The sequence below is a fragment of the Ursus arctos genome, unplaced genomic scaffold (assembly GCF_023065955.2).
Source record: "Ursus arctos isolate Adak ecotype North America unplaced genomic scaffold, UrsArc2.0 scaffold_4, whole genome shotgun sequence".
NCBI classification, from domain to species: Eukaryota; Metazoa; Chordata; class Mammalia; order Carnivora; family Ursidae; genus Ursus; species Ursus arctos.
Window position 1 is genome coordinate 27,777,106 of NW_026623056.1, and position 18,849 is coordinate 27,795,954.

The 18,849-nt window shown below is 38.8% G+C and overlaps 1 protein-coding gene and 1 pseudogene across 10 annotated transcripts in view; one reads left to right on the forward strand and one right to left on the reverse strand.

Annotated features, from left to right (window-relative positions):
• LRCH3 (leucine rich repeats and calponin homology domain containing 3) overlaps positions 1-18,849 on the forward strand; it is a 120,336-nt gene that overhangs the window by 93,698 nt on the left and 7,789 nt on the right. For 6 of the 10 annotated variants that reach the window (XM_026495416.4, XM_048215290.2, XM_048215291.2 and 3 more), the window contains 5 exons: positions 6,092-6,140; positions 6,650-6,757; positions 8,288-8,406; positions 9,045-9,182; positions 17,208-17,285. In XM_026495416.4, the coding sequence (XP_026351201.3) occupies positions 6,092-6,140; positions 6,650-6,757; positions 8,288-8,406; positions 9,045-9,182; positions 17,208-17,285 (492 nt within the window). Of the gene's footprint in view, positions 1-2,232; positions 2,305-6,091; positions 6,141-6,649; positions 6,758-8,287; positions 8,407-9,044; positions 9,183-17,207; positions 17,286-18,849 lie in introns of all 10 variants that reach the window. The other 4 variants (XM_026495437.4, XM_044382788.3, XM_026495446.4 and 1 more) reach the window with 1 other exon arrangement.
• Positions 1,389-1,959, reverse strand: LOC123000846 (60S ribosomal protein L12-like; annotated as a pseudogene).

Sequence of the window (18,849 nt, forward strand, 5' to 3'; positions counted from 1 at the left end):
ATCTGTATCCCATCTCCATCTTTGTTTCATCTCAGAAACTAGAGACTCTGTAAGCTCATCTCATTTCCTCTTCCCTCCACTCCTTTTGTCCTCCTTTCACAGTGTAGGGGCTTTTAGCCTTTTTATGTTTGAGATTGACAGTAATTCCAGTACATTTGGTTATAAAGAGGCCCAGGAAGACTGAAGAGGTGAAGCACACACAGGGTATGACTGTTGTCACAGTCTTGTTCTGGTACATTTCCTTCACTTTTTTCTGCCTTAAGATAGAGTAGGTTGCAGTGTTACTTTATTTATTTATTTTTTTTTTGCCCACCCCCCACAAGAGAAAGAGAAACATTGCTGTTCATCAACTGTATTTAAAAATAATTGTATCTGGGGCGCCTGGGTGGCGCAGTTGTTGAACATCTGCCTTCGGCTCAGGGCGTGATCCCGGGATCCTGGGATCGAGCCCCACATCAGGCTCCTCTGCTGGGGGCCTGCTTCTTCCTCTCCCACTCCCCCTGCTTGTGTTCCCTTTCTCGCTGGCTGTCTCTCTGTCAACTAAATAAATAAATAAATCTTTGAAGGAAAAAAAATAAAAATAAAAAAATAAAAATAGTTGTATCTATTTTATTGATCATCTGCACACCTTTTTCTAAGCATACATATGTGTTTAAGTTCATTTATTCCATGATTCACATATTTGTGATCCTAGTTTACATTTTTCAAAGTTATGTACATTATAATATATGTACATTAATATATTTAAGCCCTTGGCAATTTTTTAATTGGTACAGTCTTATCCATTGCCCTTTGTAAAAGTCCTGTCTTCTCTGATTTTTACTCTTTACCAAATTAAAAAATTGTCATGTTTTGAGCAGTTTTATCTGTAGTCAGAATTCTGTACAGTAGATTCTAATAGCATTGTCTCTGATTATACTTCTAATTTACCTAATAGATACAGCTAATTATTTCTAGTTGTATGTAGGTTAGTGAAAAGATGAAGGGTTCAAAGAAAAGGAAAATTCCACTCACCCTCTTATAGGTCATTTGGTCACAGAGGCAGAAATGAAATTCATCCTTAAGGTGTGGCACAGAATCCTCATATCCTGTTTTCTTACATCAGAGCTGTTACATCGAATTATATTATATCTAATTTGGATTAATATTGAAAAAATGTAGTTCTTACTCATGCCAGTTCCGCTCAGTTAAAATGAGCTCTTTGACTGGATTTGTTTTCCCATCATAGAAAGAGCACAGGACTTACTGGTTTAGTTTCTAAGGTGATTATTCCAAAAAATTTTGATGTTCTCAGTTTTAGTTCTGCATAAAATCACTTTTAATAAATCATGCCTGCTTTTTTGTTGTTGTCACATGATCATTTATGAAAATATTTTCCTTTGTAGTTCTTAACTAGCTGAACATTTCACTGCACCACTGTTGATGTCATCTATGATGTCATGAGGGTGGCGGCCATCAACACTGCAGCCCAGAGACTGGGCAGTCCCCAGGATCTCTTTAATGGTTCCAGAGAGTTCTGTAGCTAAAGATCGGTGCCACATCGGCCAGGCAGTGTTGACAGTCTCATCAAAAGTGATACCCACTGTGCTTTATATTATTCTACTTGTTTCTGTCTCTTGATGGTTCTTTGAGGGCTTTAATAATCAGGGCAGAGGCAAAGGGTACCGCTTCAGTCTGAGCCCATCTGTCCTGAATGTTGGTCAGTTGCGCTGTAATCCTCAGACCCTTCCAGTTCCTGGTTGCCTTGGCATTGTCATCACCAACATTTTTTGGAGACAGACTCAGAGGGCTGCCCTTGGGGGCCAGGGTAGACGGGGCACTGACTTCCTTACCAGTGTACCTCAGGTATCCAACTTTGATGTCCTTGGGGTCGAGCTTAGGCGGCATGGAGGAAGCAGCTGGTGTCGGATGAACCCAGATTCGAGATGACCAAAAAGAGTTGCGCCTTGGCCTCCTCCGAGCCGACAGCCAAAAGCCCTTTCATTTCTTGATTAATGTGGTGTGAGGTACTGAAATAGTTTAAATTATACAAGTGGGAAAACTGTTTTGTGTTAGGGGTTTTTCCCCCAACTATTCTTTCTGCCCTATCAATATCTTAGTAAACGATTTGAAAGTTTGTCCATGACCTTTCCTTTTCTAATTTCATCGACCAGATCTGCCCTGCCTGCCTGACATTTTGCTAATAACATAAATGCTGCCTTCTGTTTCTTCTCTTTCTCTTTTAAAATTTAGTCGCTGTCAGGGTTGAATCAAGTGGGCTGTGCTGCTCCCCTGCCTCATTCTTCTGCCTTCGTGCCTATTAAGGTATCTCTTGTTATTGTAATGCACCAGGAGCTTTGGGGAGGGGTTGTGCATGGGAGGTCTTAAATTTTCCAGTATTGGTCCAATGGCAATGTAAAACCTAGGAGTGCATGAAATATCTGTAAGCTTATTAAACTATTTGTGAGTTTAACATTAATTTTACTTGAAATTTTTGAAAGATTTACCGTGCTAGAAGCACTCACAGAGCCTGCATTAATTCTTTATATTGAGATTCTGTTGGAAATGTCACTCTAATTTTCCTATCAAAGGTTATTTTGTGGTCATGAGTGGAGTTATTTTACTTTGGCTGATAAATAACGTCAAATTAACTCTGTTGTCTGATGTGCATGCACAATAACTCAGTCCCAGTCCCCAAGAGTGTCACTGCTGAAGCCCTCCTGTAGTAGAGGTCAGCAAGCTGTGGCCCCCAGGCCACCTGTTTCTGTAAATAGTTTTATTGGCACAGTCACTCCCATTTGCTCATGTATGGTCCAAGGCCCAGAAGCCTAAATAAAGAGCTTGTGGTTTTTTATTTTTTGAAGGCCTGTAGGAATGGTAATTCCATATTTGTGATCATATGATATATAAGGAATTATTAATAATCTTCACTGTTAGAAGGGTCTTCCCTTGTCTAACTTAGATCTGCCCCCCGTGTTGTACGCGTATTTCTTCTTTTCTTTCCAGTGTGGAGATATTCTAGTTATTTAGCAGTCTTGATATAAGAATCTTTAAATTTGAAAACTATTACGATGCTGCCCTTGTCTTCTCACTATATAAATTCTGGTCATTTTATGTGCCTTTTTCAGTCTGAATCCTTTGGAGCTTTCTCAAGTTCTCTGTCTTCGTTTTGGCTCCGCAGTCCCCAACCAGAAACACAGCCTTCACTCAAGCCCACCTGGCACTGAGCATGAAACAAGCGTTTTCACATCTTACTCTGAGCATTAAGTTGGCTTTTCTCATTTTGCTCAGTATCTACTGTAATTCTCAGATGTTTCAGTTATACTCCTAAATGATCATTAATTTCCACATCTTGTATCTTGTTTTTCTAAATACTTGATTTTGCTTTTTTTTGTTGTTGTTGTTAAAGATTTTATTTATTTATTTGACAGGGAGAGAGACAGCCAGCGAGAGAGGGAACACAAGCAGGGGGAGTGGGAGAGGAAGAAGCAGGCTCTCGGCGGAGGAGCCTGATGAGGGGCTCGATCCCAGGACTCCGGGATCACGCCCTGAACCGAAGGCAGACGCTTAATGACTGAGCCACCCAGGCGCCCCTTGATTTTGCTTTTTGAACATTTTTACTTCTCTGATTTACCAGAATACTTTCAGATTCTTGCATCATGTTCTTCTAAATGCTGGCCCCAACTTTATAACATCTGTAAACCTGATAAACCTTCTCTGTAGTCCTTATTGAAGATGCTACACATATCTGGAAGACTTCTGAAGAAACTGTAATTCTCTTCTACGTTGACCCTTTATTAGCTTTTCCCAGCTAGGCTTTTTATTTGAATGACAGAATAGGAAATTGAGGGATTATTCTCAAAATTCTCTCAAGGAAGATGTATAATTAGTATAGGAGATGTCTAGGAGAGAAGCTATTTCATTACACTCAATGGATACCTTAGGGCATTGGGGCGTATTCTCTCCCAGAATCATAGTTGAAAAAGTCCAAATCTGAATGTGCCAACCATTGTATGGTAAGTCTGACTTTGTCTGTCAAGACCTGCTGCAGTGTAAATGATTAGTTTGAAAAGACTATATTTTTTGTATCCCAGTTACTTTACAGCAGGTAAAGTATTTATATATATTTAGGCATGGATTTATTTCTTTTATCCCTTAACCAGACAAGTAAAAGTCGAGTTCCTGTCGATTTCTGTTTTTTGCTCCAGTTCTCCAAGAGTTCTCAAATATAGTTCATGGCCACACTGATTCTGAATGATTTGAACTAATTATCTTCATATCCTAGAAAGCAAGTCACTTAGATTTCTAGTTTCAATAAAAGTACATTTTAAAAATCATTCTACAAGTCGCCTCTATTCTGGCTTTTTCATTACACCCAACTCTGTGTTATCTTTTGGTGTTTCTAGAGGTGGACAACATTTGCTGCCATTCAGTGGAATTTATTCCAGCTCTTTCTCCCCATCTAATAGCATTGCCTATTAACTTTATTGTTTTTTGCATATTAAATTTCTAGTCTAACTCCTCTTCGGTCTTTTAATTAAAAAAATATATATATTGTTCCTCTGTATCTGAAGTAATCTCTACTGTTTATGTTTTCCTGTTGGTACCATATGGTCCTTGACCATAGGTCTCTATTTAGCTAACTAGCTTTCTCCTTCCTATCTCCTACTCCTTGAAAATAAGGATACTCTTTTATTTCCTTGTAAAGATATCCTTTTGCCTTATTTCCCTGTTCGTCCTTTTTATTAGTTCTTGTTGCTCTTATTTTAAATTTGTTATTTAAATTTTGGTTTCTTCTCAACATCCTAAAGTTATTTTACTCACATCTATAAACTTGATGAATGTATCTTTTTTCACTACTGAAGATATAATATATTGCTTCACTCAACAGCTCAGCTTATTGTTTAGATCTTAATTCTCAGCCTAAGAGTATCAGACCAAGGAATTGTTACCACAAAATTGTCTTCCAGATCAGTCCAAGAATCTTAGCAACAGCATGGTTTCTGCTTATGTATGTATGTATGAATGTTAGCAGTTAAAATTCCATCTTCATTAATTTCACCTGCCCACCTCCCAACTAGAGATGAGATAAAAGATTTCTGAAAATATTAAGATGAAACCGGAGAAAAGACCATGGGAGCAGATGTATGTACCTAAGTGTTTTAAAATTATTCTGTTAGTGGGATGCCTGGGTGGCTCAGTCTGTTACGCTTCTGCCTTTGGCTCAGGTCATGATCTCAGGGTCCTGGGATCGAGTCCCACATCGGGCTCCTTGCTCAGCGGGGAGCCTGCTTCTTCCTCTGCCTGCCGCTCTCCCTGCTTATGCTCTTTCTCTCCTCTCTCAAATAAATAAATCTTTAAAAAAAAATCATTCTGTCAGTTAAAAAATGTATCTTAGTTATATCATAAAGTTATGTTTAATTTATTAATTCTAGACGTCAAGGCCTGGAAAATTGTTACTCTAGCTTTTCTTGATTCTACTCCCCTTCCAAGCCTTCAATATTGTTAGCGCATTCAGCCAACACTTCTTTTTAAATTAGGTTAATTACATTTCTCTTTTTTATGGTAAACTCGATACGTGTTGAGCTAGCTCTTCCTCCTTTTTGTAGTTCCCTTTTTGGTCAGGAAGTAAAAACATCTTGGACTCCGATGCTAGCCTGAAAATACAGCTATCCGTCATCTTTAAACACCTTATTTCCTAACTGAAATGAAGAGACCTGCATCACTTTTTCTTAATACATTAAATTTTACCCTAGGGGGAGAAAAATAATTCAGAAACTGTACCAGAAAATGAAATTATAAAATGAAATTACTCTCCCCTACACATTTCCCAATAAAATTTTCTGCCCTAGGATGATCATTTTTCATAGTCCTAGGAAAGACCTATTAGACTATCTTTAGAGAATGCATTACATGCACCTTGTATCCTGTAGAAGTAAATGAAAAGTTTGGCCTTAAAGAAATGTACAAAATTAATCCTTAATTCTGATTTCTAGACTTAATTTTGAAGGAGAGTTGAATGATTTTCTTCTTTTATCCCAGGTAATCATAAATGTGGAAAGTACCCTTTCTTGAATAATAATAATTGATATATATCTCTGTTTCTCTGCAGAATGATGACAGATCTAATGCTGTAACAAGTTCACCTACAACAGAAACAGGTAATAGACAACAAAGGTATAATTAACCACATCAAGAATAATTCTTTACCGGGACTTTCTTGATAAATTACCTCTTAGCTAGCTGTGGCTTCCTTTTCTGAGAGGAGAAACCAGACCCCGAATTGATAACTTCCTGCACATTTTCCATTTTTTAATTCAACTGGTTGTTCAACTGCTCAGCCATTTGATATGAACATGCGAGCGTGAGCTAGCAGGGCTATAGGGTCATAAGAGAATCTATTCAATATAGTAACATTCATTCTGCCTTTATTGTTATAGCAAAAATAGCATGACAGTTAAAAATACATACAAGCAGCCTTCCTGATTTCGAGGTTACTCTTCTGTACCAGAGTTTGTATTAATAAACAAAATTATCATCTTATTTCATTACCAGGTTTAATTTGATCTTTGTACCATTTATTGAATTTTTATGACATGTGTGTCTGTTATTATGTTTAATTTTTTTTCCATCTCCTTTAATCTTATTTTGCTTTTCCATGCTGATGTAGTTCATCATTCCCCTGCATATTCTTTTCCTGCCGCTATTCAGAGAAACCAGGCCCAGCGCCCTGAAAGCTTCCTTTTCCGAGCAGCTGTCAGGGCAGAAGCAAATAAAGGTAGGTCACAGTGACTAAAAACCTGGGGGTACTTTATACAATGACATTAACTATTATATGCTTTTCAACTTCTACCCTGAGACGTCACTTTGACAAAAGCTTTCAACTCTGCATTTGTCTGTGATCTCACTAACATTAAAGCAGGAGAATCTTGTTTAAATTTAACTAGTTTCTTAATACCACCCAAAAGAGGTTATAGGTTTGAACAAATAAAATAGTCTTTCAAGGCTTTAGGGAATGTTCCTCTTCCTGTAATGAGCTCTTTTTCAGATTTTTCTGTTAATAAAAGCTGTTTTATGTATTCTTAAAAAATATGAGTCAGTAATTCTTTTTTTTTTTTAACATTTTATTTATTTTTTGAGAGAGACAGACAGATGACGAGCAGGGGGAGGGGCTGAGGGAGAGGGACAAGCAGACTCCCTGCTCAGTGGGGAGCCTGAAATGGGGCTCAATCCCAGGACCCTGAGATCATGACCTGAGCCGAAGGCAGACACTTAGCTGATTGAGCCACCCAGGCACCCAAGTAATTCTTTTTTTAAAAAAGCTACTCAGTCTAATGTTTTTTAGTTAATATGACATACATCTGCGTGGTCTCCAAAGAAGTTACCTGGAAATAGAAACAAACATTTCAAGTCAAAAATAGCGACTTTTAGTGCAACTGATAGATGCCCTCGTAGTGAGATTTAAAATCGCACCAGAGTTGCACTGCATGTGGGATTGTAAATTATTATGGAAAACTGTTTACGTTATCTAATAATGTTGACATTTGTATATCCTGTGACCAGCAGTTTTGCTTTCTGAAATATGTAAACACGTATACCAGAAGATACGTACAAAAATATTTATAGCAACATTATTCATAATAGCCCCAAACAGTGTCCATTAGTGATACAGTGGATAAATAATTGTGGCATATCTGTATAATGGGATACCATATAAGCAGTAAAAGTGAACAAATTAATATATGCAATATGGATAAATACGGATAAATCTTATAACAGTGTCAATCAGAAGAAGCCAAGCACAGAAATATACATACATACCGTATAGCTTCATTTATAGAAAGTTCAAAACTAGACAAAAACTAATCTATGGTATTACAAGTCAAGTACATAGTTAAAACCTGTGTCGTTAGAAGTAACCTTTAGGTACTGAGGGGCAGGGAGCATGAGAGGGACTTCTGGATATTGGTAATGTTGCATTTATTGACCTGATTGTGTCCATTTTGTAATAATAATTTATTGAGCTGTTTGCTTATGATTTGCATAATTTTCTGTATGTATTTTTTAATAAGAACATTTTTAATCAAACAAAACTAGTTGAACTAAATGGTAATGGACATTTGGTCATTTTTAACACAATTCTCCCTATAATTATGTATATTTGAAACTTTTCATAATAAAGCCTTTTTTAAGAGTCCATAAATGGGAAGTGCTGTACTCGTGAGGAACCTGTGACCAGGTGGGTCTAATAAGTATCTTTCCGGCACGAGCAGTCGCCTTTCTGTCTTACATATTCGTGTTTTTTTAGGTCATGCTTCACCCCTTCTTTCATCTTCTGCACCTACCACTGATTCTGCAGATCCCATAACGAGACCGAACTCAAGACAGAGAGAAGAAGAGCTGGAATTAATAGATCAACTACGGAAAGTGTGTATATCGCCTCTGAACTACACTTTTGCAGTGTTATCGCTAGAGCCCATAACCCTGCAATCACTTGTTCATTTGGCTTACAATTTTTAATAGAATCAACAAATTGTGTACAAGTTGTGTACTGTGTTGCCCATTGTGTGATAAGCATAAAAGAGATTTTGCTATTAAGGACATTCTTTTCAGCTTTTACTAGGAAGATGAGATGCGTTTTTCTATAAAGCTCTGTCCTTGGCCCTACGCATTTAAAAAATTTTTTCTGCCTCATGTAAGGAAATCTTGTAAGAGTATTAATAATATATACGTGTGGACACAAGTACATATACATATAACATCACATGTAGTGATTGTTTTGTTTTGGAATTGAAAGAGAATCTAGTTCTGTTGTATTTTTAATTAGAAAATTGTAAGTGAATTTCTCATGTATTTTGCATATACTGTGGCCTGGCTGCCATATGTATGTATTAGAGCTCCTTAAGTTATTGATTCGAGATAGAAGGATAAGATAGGAATTGTAGTACTTAAGTTATTTGCTTTTTATCTTGATTCCTAATTAAATATATTTCACTGTAACTCCATTATGTCCTCTGTGTCAGCCACTCTTCAGTTAACGTGTTCCACATTTTCCTGTATTTTAGCATATTGAGTACCGGCTGAAAGTATCACTGCCTTGTGATCTTGGAGCAGCTCTAACTGATGGTGTTGTTCTTTGCCATTTGGCCAATCACGTGCGGCCTCGATCTGTCCCGAGCATCCACGTCCCCTCACCAGCTGTAGTAAGTATATCATGCTTAAAAAAACAAACAAACAAACAAAAAAAAGAAACTGGCTATTCATTAGACTTTTATTATGTACAATGGCAGGCATTATGCAGAATGCTAGGGATACAAATATGAATAGTCCAGTCCCCGTCTTCCCAGGTCTCACTTCTACTACAGAAAAAATCGGCATGGAAACAACGATTAATAACAGTTGTTATAAGAGAGCTATGTAAGAGGTTGCTACAAAAAAGGGACCACTTAACTCTGCCTGGAGAGTTCAGGCAAGCCTGCCCAGAGGAGGTAAAATTTGAACTACTTCTTAAAGTATGAATAGGAATTTGCCAGCATAGGGGTGCCTCACTGGCTTAGTCAGTAGAGCATGCAACTCTTGATCCTGGGGTCGTGAGTTCGACCCCCACGTTGGGCATAATGGTATTGAGAAAATTGGACAGCAACATGCAGAATAAAAAAACTGGACCACTTTCTTACAGCATACATAAAAATAAACTCAAAATGGATGAAAGATCTGAATGTGGGACAGGAATCCATCAGAATCCTAGAGGAGAACCCAGGCAGCAACCTCTGTGACCTTGGCTACAGCAGCTTCTTACTAGACACGGCTCCACAGGCAAGGGAAACAAAAGCAAAAATGAACTCTTGGGACTTCGTCAAGCTAGAGGTTACTTTCTAAAAAATAAATAAAATGACTCAGAAGATTATTAATTTTTTAAAAGATTTTATTTATTTATTTGACAGAGAGAGTGAGCAAGAGCACAAGCAGGGGGAGCGGTAGGCAGAGGGAGAAGCAGGCTCCCCGCTGAGCAGGGATTCCCCATGCGGGACTCGATCCCAGGACCCTGAGATCATGACCTGAGCTGAAGGCAGACGGTTTAACCAACTGAGCCACCCAGGTGTCCCTCAGAAGATTATTTAAAAAAAAAAAAAAAAGGAATTTGCCAGCATAACAGAAAGGGGGTAAAAGCATCCTAGGCATAATATGCTCAGATTCAAAAAATAGGGACAATCATGGCATAGTCAAGAAATTTTTTTTTTTTAAGATTTTATTTATTTATTTGACAGAGAGAGAGACAGCCAGCGAGAGAGGGAACACAAGCAGGGGGAGTGGGAGAGGAAGAAGCAGGCTCCCAGCGGAGCAGGGAACCCGATGCAGGGCTCGATCCCAGGACCCTGGGATCACACCCTGAGCCGAAGGCAGACGCTTAACAACTGAGCCACCCAGGCGCCCCAAGAAATTCTTCAGTTGTTTAGAATAGGTGATGCCCAAGGTATGGTTACGAATGGTAGGAGAGGTAGCTGAAGAGGTAAGCCAAGGGCCATGTGATAAGGACGGTATGTACAATGTCAGCGAGTGGGAAGTTTATCTTAGTGTAGATAATGAAGAAACAATGAAAGAATTTGAGGGGGGAAATGTGATTATAATTGCAGTTTAGAGTGTTGAATCTATTTTGAGGGTGGAATTTGACCTGATCTAGTGACCAACCTGGGGTAAAAAAATGAGGGAGAATATGCATTCAGGATGACTGGCAGGTTTTCTTTAGACTGCTGGTCAGATCTAGAAGTCAGTATCAGCATGGTAACCCACAAAAGAAGGAGCAAGTTTGGGGTTGACACACTCTCCTTTTTTTTCCCTTCAAATTTTCATTATAAAAATTTCAAACCGCCAGAAAAGTTGAAAGAATAATCCGAGGAACACTCTTAAAGCATCTACTTAGATCTGACACTTAATTGCTTTTTGCAATCTTGCTTTGTGTGTGTATGTGTGTGGTGTGTGTTTCAGTTGTACTATTTAAAAGTTGCAGATAGGGACACCTGGGTGGCTTAGTTGGTTAAATATCTACTTTTGACTCAGGTCATGACCCCAGGGTCCTGGGATCGAGCCCCGCATCGGGTTCCCTGCTCAGAGAGCCTGCTTCACCCTCTACCTGCCACTCCCCCTGCTGTGCTCTCTCTCTCTCTCTCTGACAAATAAATTAATAAATAATATCTTTAAAAAGATAAAAAATAAAAGTTGCAGATAATATAAAACTTTGTCCCCTAAATATTTCAGAGAATTGTCCTAGGCCACTTTGCTCTCTCTGTAGCCTATAGCCAATGTCTGACTGACTTGGGGACTGAGTCCTCCTGCCTAGAGGTGGGAGTGAGGTGTTGATTAACACTACAGCGCTTCCTGGGGGATCAGGCTGAAAGAGGAGGGCATATAGCAAGCCACTAGCGGCCAGCGGGAGTGGGGGTAAAAAGTAAGGATGGATCCACAGGCTGAAGTGTTACTGGGTAAAGCATCCACAGCTCTTTAAGCCATATTCACATTTCCCCAGTTCTAAGAATATCTTTCATAGCTGTGCTCCCTCCTTTTCCCCAACCCAGCACACACACACACACACATACACACACACACACACAACCAGAATATAACCAAGGTTCCCGAGGATGCTGTTCATTTGTAACATGCTTAAAACATTGTCTATGGGGCGCCTGGGTGGCGCAGTGGGGCGCCTGGGTGGCGCAGTCGTTAGGCGTCTGCCTTCGGCTCAGGGCGTGATCCCAGCGTTCTGGGATCGAGTCCCACATCGGGCTCTTCCGCTGGGAGCCTGCTTCTTCCTCTCCCACTCCCCCTGCCTGTGTTCTCTCTCTCGCTGGCTGTCTCTATCTCTGTCGAATAAATAAATAAAATCTTTAAAAAAAAAAAATGTCTAACCTTTCAGAAGATTTGACCTCATTGCACTTTCCGGTCATTTGCTATTATTTAGCAGGCACTTCCTGTTACAAATTCCTTACTCAAATTGCAGTTGCAGCTAGGCCTATGGATGGCCACTTTTGGACAGTCAACTTGCTACCTCTCTAGATACAAATCATCTGTCCCTCCCGAGGACCTTGTGTTCTTCTAATTATAAAAGCTGCTTTGTTACCGAAGCCCCAAGGGTGGTGATGTGCCCTATCCCCTCTGGCACATCCACAAATAGAGGGCTCCATTCGCTTCTAAAGGAAATTGGTAGCCACTTTTCATTTAGTGACCTCTGAAAACAGGCCTTCAGTTTTGTGTAGGAGGGGTGGAGAGGAACAGTAGCCTTACCAAAGTCACCTGTGCTCCCAGAGACTGGAAGGACTTGGTCTCGGTCCTAAAGGTGGTGATTTAGAGAATAGAAGTTGACGTGCTATTTGGCAACACCAGTGAGAAAAGGGCTTATTCATACTTTGCATTCTTCCCCATTTCTATCAACTGAGTTAAGGGGGAAAAATTGTTTTAATAATTGAAAAAAGGACAAATGTGTCATTTTTCATTTCCAAAGGGAATGCATAGGAAGTAGCGAACAGCTAATATAGAAAGTGGAATTTGAGAGTAAGGGTGACTGAGGTTCTTTACGTTGATTACTGGAAAACAGTGCCTTCCATGTAAGAATGTAAAATACATATAAGGAAAAATAAAACTACTTTACAAATACTTAACTGCCTAAAGAAATGAAACATGGAAAAATGGATCTTCTTGTTAGTCAAAGAAATATGGGTATAACATGAGATGAGAGAATTTAAAACTTGCCGGTGAAATCAACAACAAAACTTCTAACTCATATTCGTGAGCATATATCCAGTGCCAGGCATTCGGCCAGGACAGGAGGTACAGAGATGAGTTACAAGCAGTCCAGTCTCTCAAGAACATTAATTTCTCTTTTAAAAACCAAAAAACAAGAGAAGTCTTTCATGAAATATCTTTGACATTTAAAAGCAAGGAGGCCTGGCTGGCTCAGTCAGTAAAGCATACAATCTTGATCTCGGGTTATGAGTTCAAGACCCACAATGGGTGTAGAGATTTAAAAAAAAAGAAAAACTCAAGTAGGCCTATTAAATAAAACTGTTTAAGAGAAGATCTTTTTGATTAATGACATACACAGTTAAGAGAAACATAAATATTAACACTTCCCAAATTATAATATTTGGAGGTAAAAAAGAAATGGACTTGGAGTCAACCAGTTGAAAATTGCTAATTAAGAGGGGGAAAAAAAACCCAGACCAAAAACCCTACTTTCAAATTGTGATAATGATTTATAAATAACTCAATATTGTTAATGGGCTTCTGTTCCAGCACTTAATTTCAGTATAAATAGTTACATCTACTTTTCCTTCCTATGCATTGCCTTCCTTTGTATTAGACTATATTGCTTCTCTTATTTTGTTCTTCTGACCATACAGAGAGCTTTGTAACGTACTTTCTTAGTAGAAGTTTTTTTGTGAGGAGAATATAAAGTTAAAACCACATATAAATGAAAAGCCATAGCAGTTTCTTTATGGCCACATTAAAGCATGGTGATTTATTGTAATTCTTTGAAAAGTGGCTAATTACAACTCTGAGTATATAACTTTAAAAAACACTTTATTGATATGTTGTAAGATCCAGGATTTCTTTCCCTCAATTCAAAAAAAAATGACCCCTCATTATAAGGAGAGGTCTTGTGTCCAAGCATTTCAAAAGAAACTCAGAAAGGCATGTGTGTTTGCAAATAATAGGTTATAATTCATCTTTCTTTGTTATTTTGGGAGGGCCAATGATGTTTGTTAAACTGTTGTTTGGTTTAATAGACATAGGTGTCATGTAGTACAGTTCACATTCTTAGAAATGTACTAGTGAATCGTCAGAAATCATTACAAATATTGTAATATAACAACTCACTGAATGAACCATATCACCAAGGTAGATGACCTGAAAAACTTCTGAATCATTTCAAATTTCAGAATAGAGGGAAATTGTTTATTTCTTATTCCTTTTGGTATAGATTATGCTCTTGTTGAAATTACTTTGTTCTCCAAAACCTGCATAAGATTTCTTACTCAGATCAGCCTGCACATTAAAGAATTAGAACAGGCTATACGCAGCTCTCCAAAACCGTAGATGATGTCATTGAAACTTCTGGAAAAGCTTTTGGGAATAGCAGCTTCTCTGAGACTTAAGGCAAAATCCTGAGTCCTTCTGAACTCCAGAGTGATAGGGAGTCTATGGTGTGAGTCCTTTGGGACTAGCCATTCTGTTGGAAACATTTGTAGCCTGGGATCAAGCATTCCCAGCGCTTCTCGGGCTCCACGAACTCCCTAATTTGCGTGCGTGTGTATTTTTCTCAAGAGCAGATTCACAACTTTCACCAGACTGTAAGGAGTTTGATTCCATTTGTGAAATACTGTCCTACATCCCTGGAATTTGGATAAATGCTAAAGGAAGAAATGACTGGGGAGAAAGCTGATTGTTCCTCCTTCCTCTTCATCTTCATCAGTCAGAACCCTGCTATCTACAGGGGAAATCTCAAAGGACATTTTTCTCTTTTGCTGCCCCCCCACGACCTCACCCCCAGCAAACACAGAGACATCTTTTATGTCGTGGGGTGCTAGTAGCCTTCATGGAGGTAATGTTGAGTTAGTTTCCATGATCATTATCCTGATCCTTTTTTTTTTCTGAGATGGTAGTGATTCCTGGACCAGTTTTAACTTAGCAACATGAACTCCATCCTTTTAGCCTTTCTTTTGCATAGAAACCAAGTTGTTTTTCTACCTATGTGGTCAGACCTATTTCACCTCCCCTCCCATAGATGTTGGCATCCGAATGGTAGAGTTTCAGAAATTCAGGGGTCCTCCTTCTGTAGAATGAAATGCCCAGTCCCTTTCTTTTGCTAAAGTCCATGGTGCCCTATTCACACACCCCCAACCTTCTCTCCCAAACTCAGATCAACATCCTGGTTTGCTTAGCTAAGGTCCCTTAGTAATTAGAGAAGCTTATTACCTATTAAGAGAAGTTACATTGTTTCTATGTCCATTTTTATAGGCAGAAAGGGAAACTGGTATAGGGAGAGGGTATTTCTAGCCAATGGAAAACTCTCCTAAGTAAAAAACAGTTGTCTTGTTTATTTGCCCAACTTCCCTTAAAGTTAAGCCCTTGTCCTAATAGCTTTCACCACAGTGACTGTTCCTTTATGCCTCAGTTTACCTTATATCTCCCTCTTTAGCCAGGAGTAGAGAAGACCACAGCATCACTTGTCCAGTGTATACCCTGCTCTTTCACATGTAAAAAGTAGAAGAGAAGGAGCCCAGGTCCAGTGTGAATTAGCCAGTGTGAACCCCTGTGGTGTTTTTTTTCCTGTTAAGTAGATCATGATTCTGGGGCGCCTGGGTGGCACAGCAGTTAAGCGTCTCCCTTCGGCTCAGGGCGTGATCCCGGCGTTGTGGGATCGAGCCCCACATCAGGCTCCTCCGCTATGAGCCTGCTTCTTCCTCTCCCACTCCCCCTGCTTGTGTTCCCTCTCTCGCTGGCTGTCTCTATCTCTGTCGAATAAATAAAATCTTTAAAAAAAAATAAAAGTAGATCATGATTCTACCATTTATGTTTCACTCTCTTAAAAAAAAAAACACAACAACAACAAAACAACTTTCTTACCTCAGTGATGAAACAATTTGGCAGAGGCAAGAATGGGTACTCCTAGAAACCTAATTCCTGTCTTCTTTCTGGACCTTTTTGAAAGTTTTTCAATTTGAAATTTAAAAATTATTATTGGGGGTGCCTGGCTGGCTCAGTCAGTGGAGCGAGCAACTCTTGATCTCACGATTGTGAGTTCAGGCCCCACGTTGGGTGTAGAGATTACCTAGAAATAAAATCTTTAAAAAAATTGTTTTAAATTTATTTTCAGTTAAACTTTTTTTTAAAGATTTGTTTATTTTAGAGAGGGGGTGGATGAAAGCAGGGCAGGGGGGAGGGGCAGAGAGAGAGGGAGAATCTCAAGCAGACTGCCTTCTGAGTACAGAGCCCGATGTAGGGCTTGATCTCGTGACCCTGTGAGATCATGACCTGAGCCAAAATCAAGAGTCGGCCGCTTAAACTGAATGAGCCACCCAGACACCACTTTAAAAAAAATTTTTTTAATTATTTTCCTTTCATCCCACCTTTTTATTTTTTCTAATAAAGCCAATCCTAGCCCCTGCTACCTTTCTCAGGCCGAGATTATAGTTCCTCAAACACTACTATATGTTTATCTCATTTCCCCTCTCATGATGGAGTATCATATTCCATTTTTGAAGACAACCCAGGTATTCACAAGTGAGCCTTTGTTTTCTGGAGGTGGTACAGTAGGCTTCCATCTGCTTACCTGTGTAAAACTCTAAGGCAGAGTTCGTGCAGACATTTGGCTTCCATGCCTAATGCTTAAACTTACTGTAAACCAGCCGCTGAATTTGAACACTTGAATTTGTTAATCATTCTGGGAAATGGAATTCATATTTCCTCCTTACATTATAACCCATACATAACCCACTAGGTGAAAAACTTTTCCACAGCTTTAGGTCATGTGATATAACTGTTGTTCGTAAGAGACCTTTTCAGAAAAACAAGCTAGTTTACTAATTAGAAGTTAGGGAAATTTCCTATGGGAAATTTGGACCCTTTGAAAAACAGTTCTTTAATCCAATCTTTTAAAATTCAAATGTTTAAAAACATTTCGGTATTACCTCTGAGTAGAGACATGATGCATCTGTAGTATATTTATGAGCAAAAGCTGTTGATTTTTTTTAAACATTATCTTCTTTAATAAAGACTGCAAGGAAATAAACTGAAGTGTTGACTGTGATTATATTTGAATGATAGGGTTGTGGGTAATTTCTTTCCTATCACTACACATTTTCTTCAGTGTATATTTTTTTAAAATGGATAAAAAAATTTAACTATCTCTCTACAATTTCTCTGTATTTTGCACTGTCTTACAAAAATTAAAGTAAAATGTCTGAAGTAGGGAGTGGCAAACTATGGCCCAAGGCCGGCACCTGTTTTTGTAAATGAAGTTTTACTGGAATACCTATTTGCTTATATATTGTCTGTGGTTGCTTTCAAGCTCTTAGTAGATCACACGTGGCCCTAAAGACTAACATATTTATTATCTGATCCTTTAAGAAGAAGTTTGCTGAACCCGTGTTCTAGAATGTTGAATTTACAAAGCAATGGGCAAGAGTATTTTCAAACTTTGGTAGTAACACCACATTTTCCTTCCTTTGTAGCCTAAATTAACAATGGCAAAATGCAGGCGGAATGTGGAGAATTTCCTAGAAGCTTGCAGAAAAATTGGTGTACCTCAGGTAACAAATTTATCATTTCTTATGTTGCCTAAATAGACTTGGGTATTATTTTTCTAAAGTTTTTTAGAAGTGCAAGCATCTAAAATCTTATAGGACTTGCTTTAAACGAAGTTGGTAATTACTATCATGATGTCGTGTTACTAGAGTCAGTGTACTTCTGAGCAGTTTTCCTTAATTATTTCCAAGGACCAAGCAAAGAAATAATACACATATAAACTTAAATATATTATAATACTTAAAGCGAAGTAATCAAAAATAGTTATTTTGACATTGTCCTAAACTTTCCTACTTGCTGTCTGACTCGTATACATCTTCATACATAAGAGGCTGGGCTTCAAAATCAGTGCATCTCAGACCGAGAATGCTTCCGTTGGTTTCAGGTTTTTTAACATTTACTTTAAAACTTTTTAAAAATGATTATTTTGAAATAATTTTAGACTTAGAAAAATGCTGCAAAAATAGCACAGATCTATAATAGTAACTCTGTGCTGCTGTGTACTCGTGACCCGGTTCCGGTACTGCTAACACTGCCTACATAAACATAGTGTGTCGTCCAGACTGACACACACTGGGACGGTGCCATTCACTAAATCACAGACCGCGCTCAGATCTCACTCGTTTTTCCGCTACGCTCTGATACTTTGGAATTTAGCACACGAGAGGCCGTTTCTAGGCATTCGTCCGGCTCTTGAGATTTGTTTCCAGGTCCCGCAGTTAACGGCTTTCTTGCCCTCTAATGTACAAATAGTTCAACTTCATAGATGTGATTAAGAGACGAGAACTTGATAACACTTTTATTTGGTTATCCTTTTAAAAACAATTATGTTAAACCAACTAAGCGTGGTACTCTTAAAAAATACTATATTTAATGACATGAGACACAGAAACACTTAGAGAAATAACAACTTGGTGCTACTTGATACTTGGTTTCATTAACCATAACCCTTACAGTTCCTGTCATATTTGATGTCCAGCCTTTAAGAAGGAAAACATGACTCTTTTCTATCACCTTCTTAATTCTCTATCACCTTCCTGTCAGAGCCCCAGGATTGGCCCCTGGACTCAACCCCAACGTTTGTCTTGAACTTAAGCCCTTGTCCTAACAGCTTTCACGACAGTGGCCCTCCCTTTACGTGGCTCCCTGGTCCTTGCTGTCAGCTAACCTTGCGCTGAGGAGGTCACAGCACCACTCGCCCCGAGGGCCGCCTGCCCTCCTCAGCTCTTGTCCGGGCCGCGAGGCAGAAGGGAATGAGTCCGGCTCTGCGGAGCACCTGCGTGAGCCGCGGTGAAGTCCCACGGTTATTTTTTCCCCTTTTATTAAATAGGTTGCAATTCTATTTATTTTTCAATGTTTTCTTTGTGTGTTTTTTTAACCTGAGTTATAAAAAGAAAATTTACATTTGTGGTAGTTAGCAAGGACCTTTTTTTGTTCCTGTGGACAAATTCAAAGCAGATTTTTCATTTTTATTTCCTACTATTTTCTAAAGGCTCATCATTTCTTTTAGAACAAACCATTTTTAAATAGTCAGCCTTAGTAAGGCTTCTAGTCAAATAGCGTGCATCT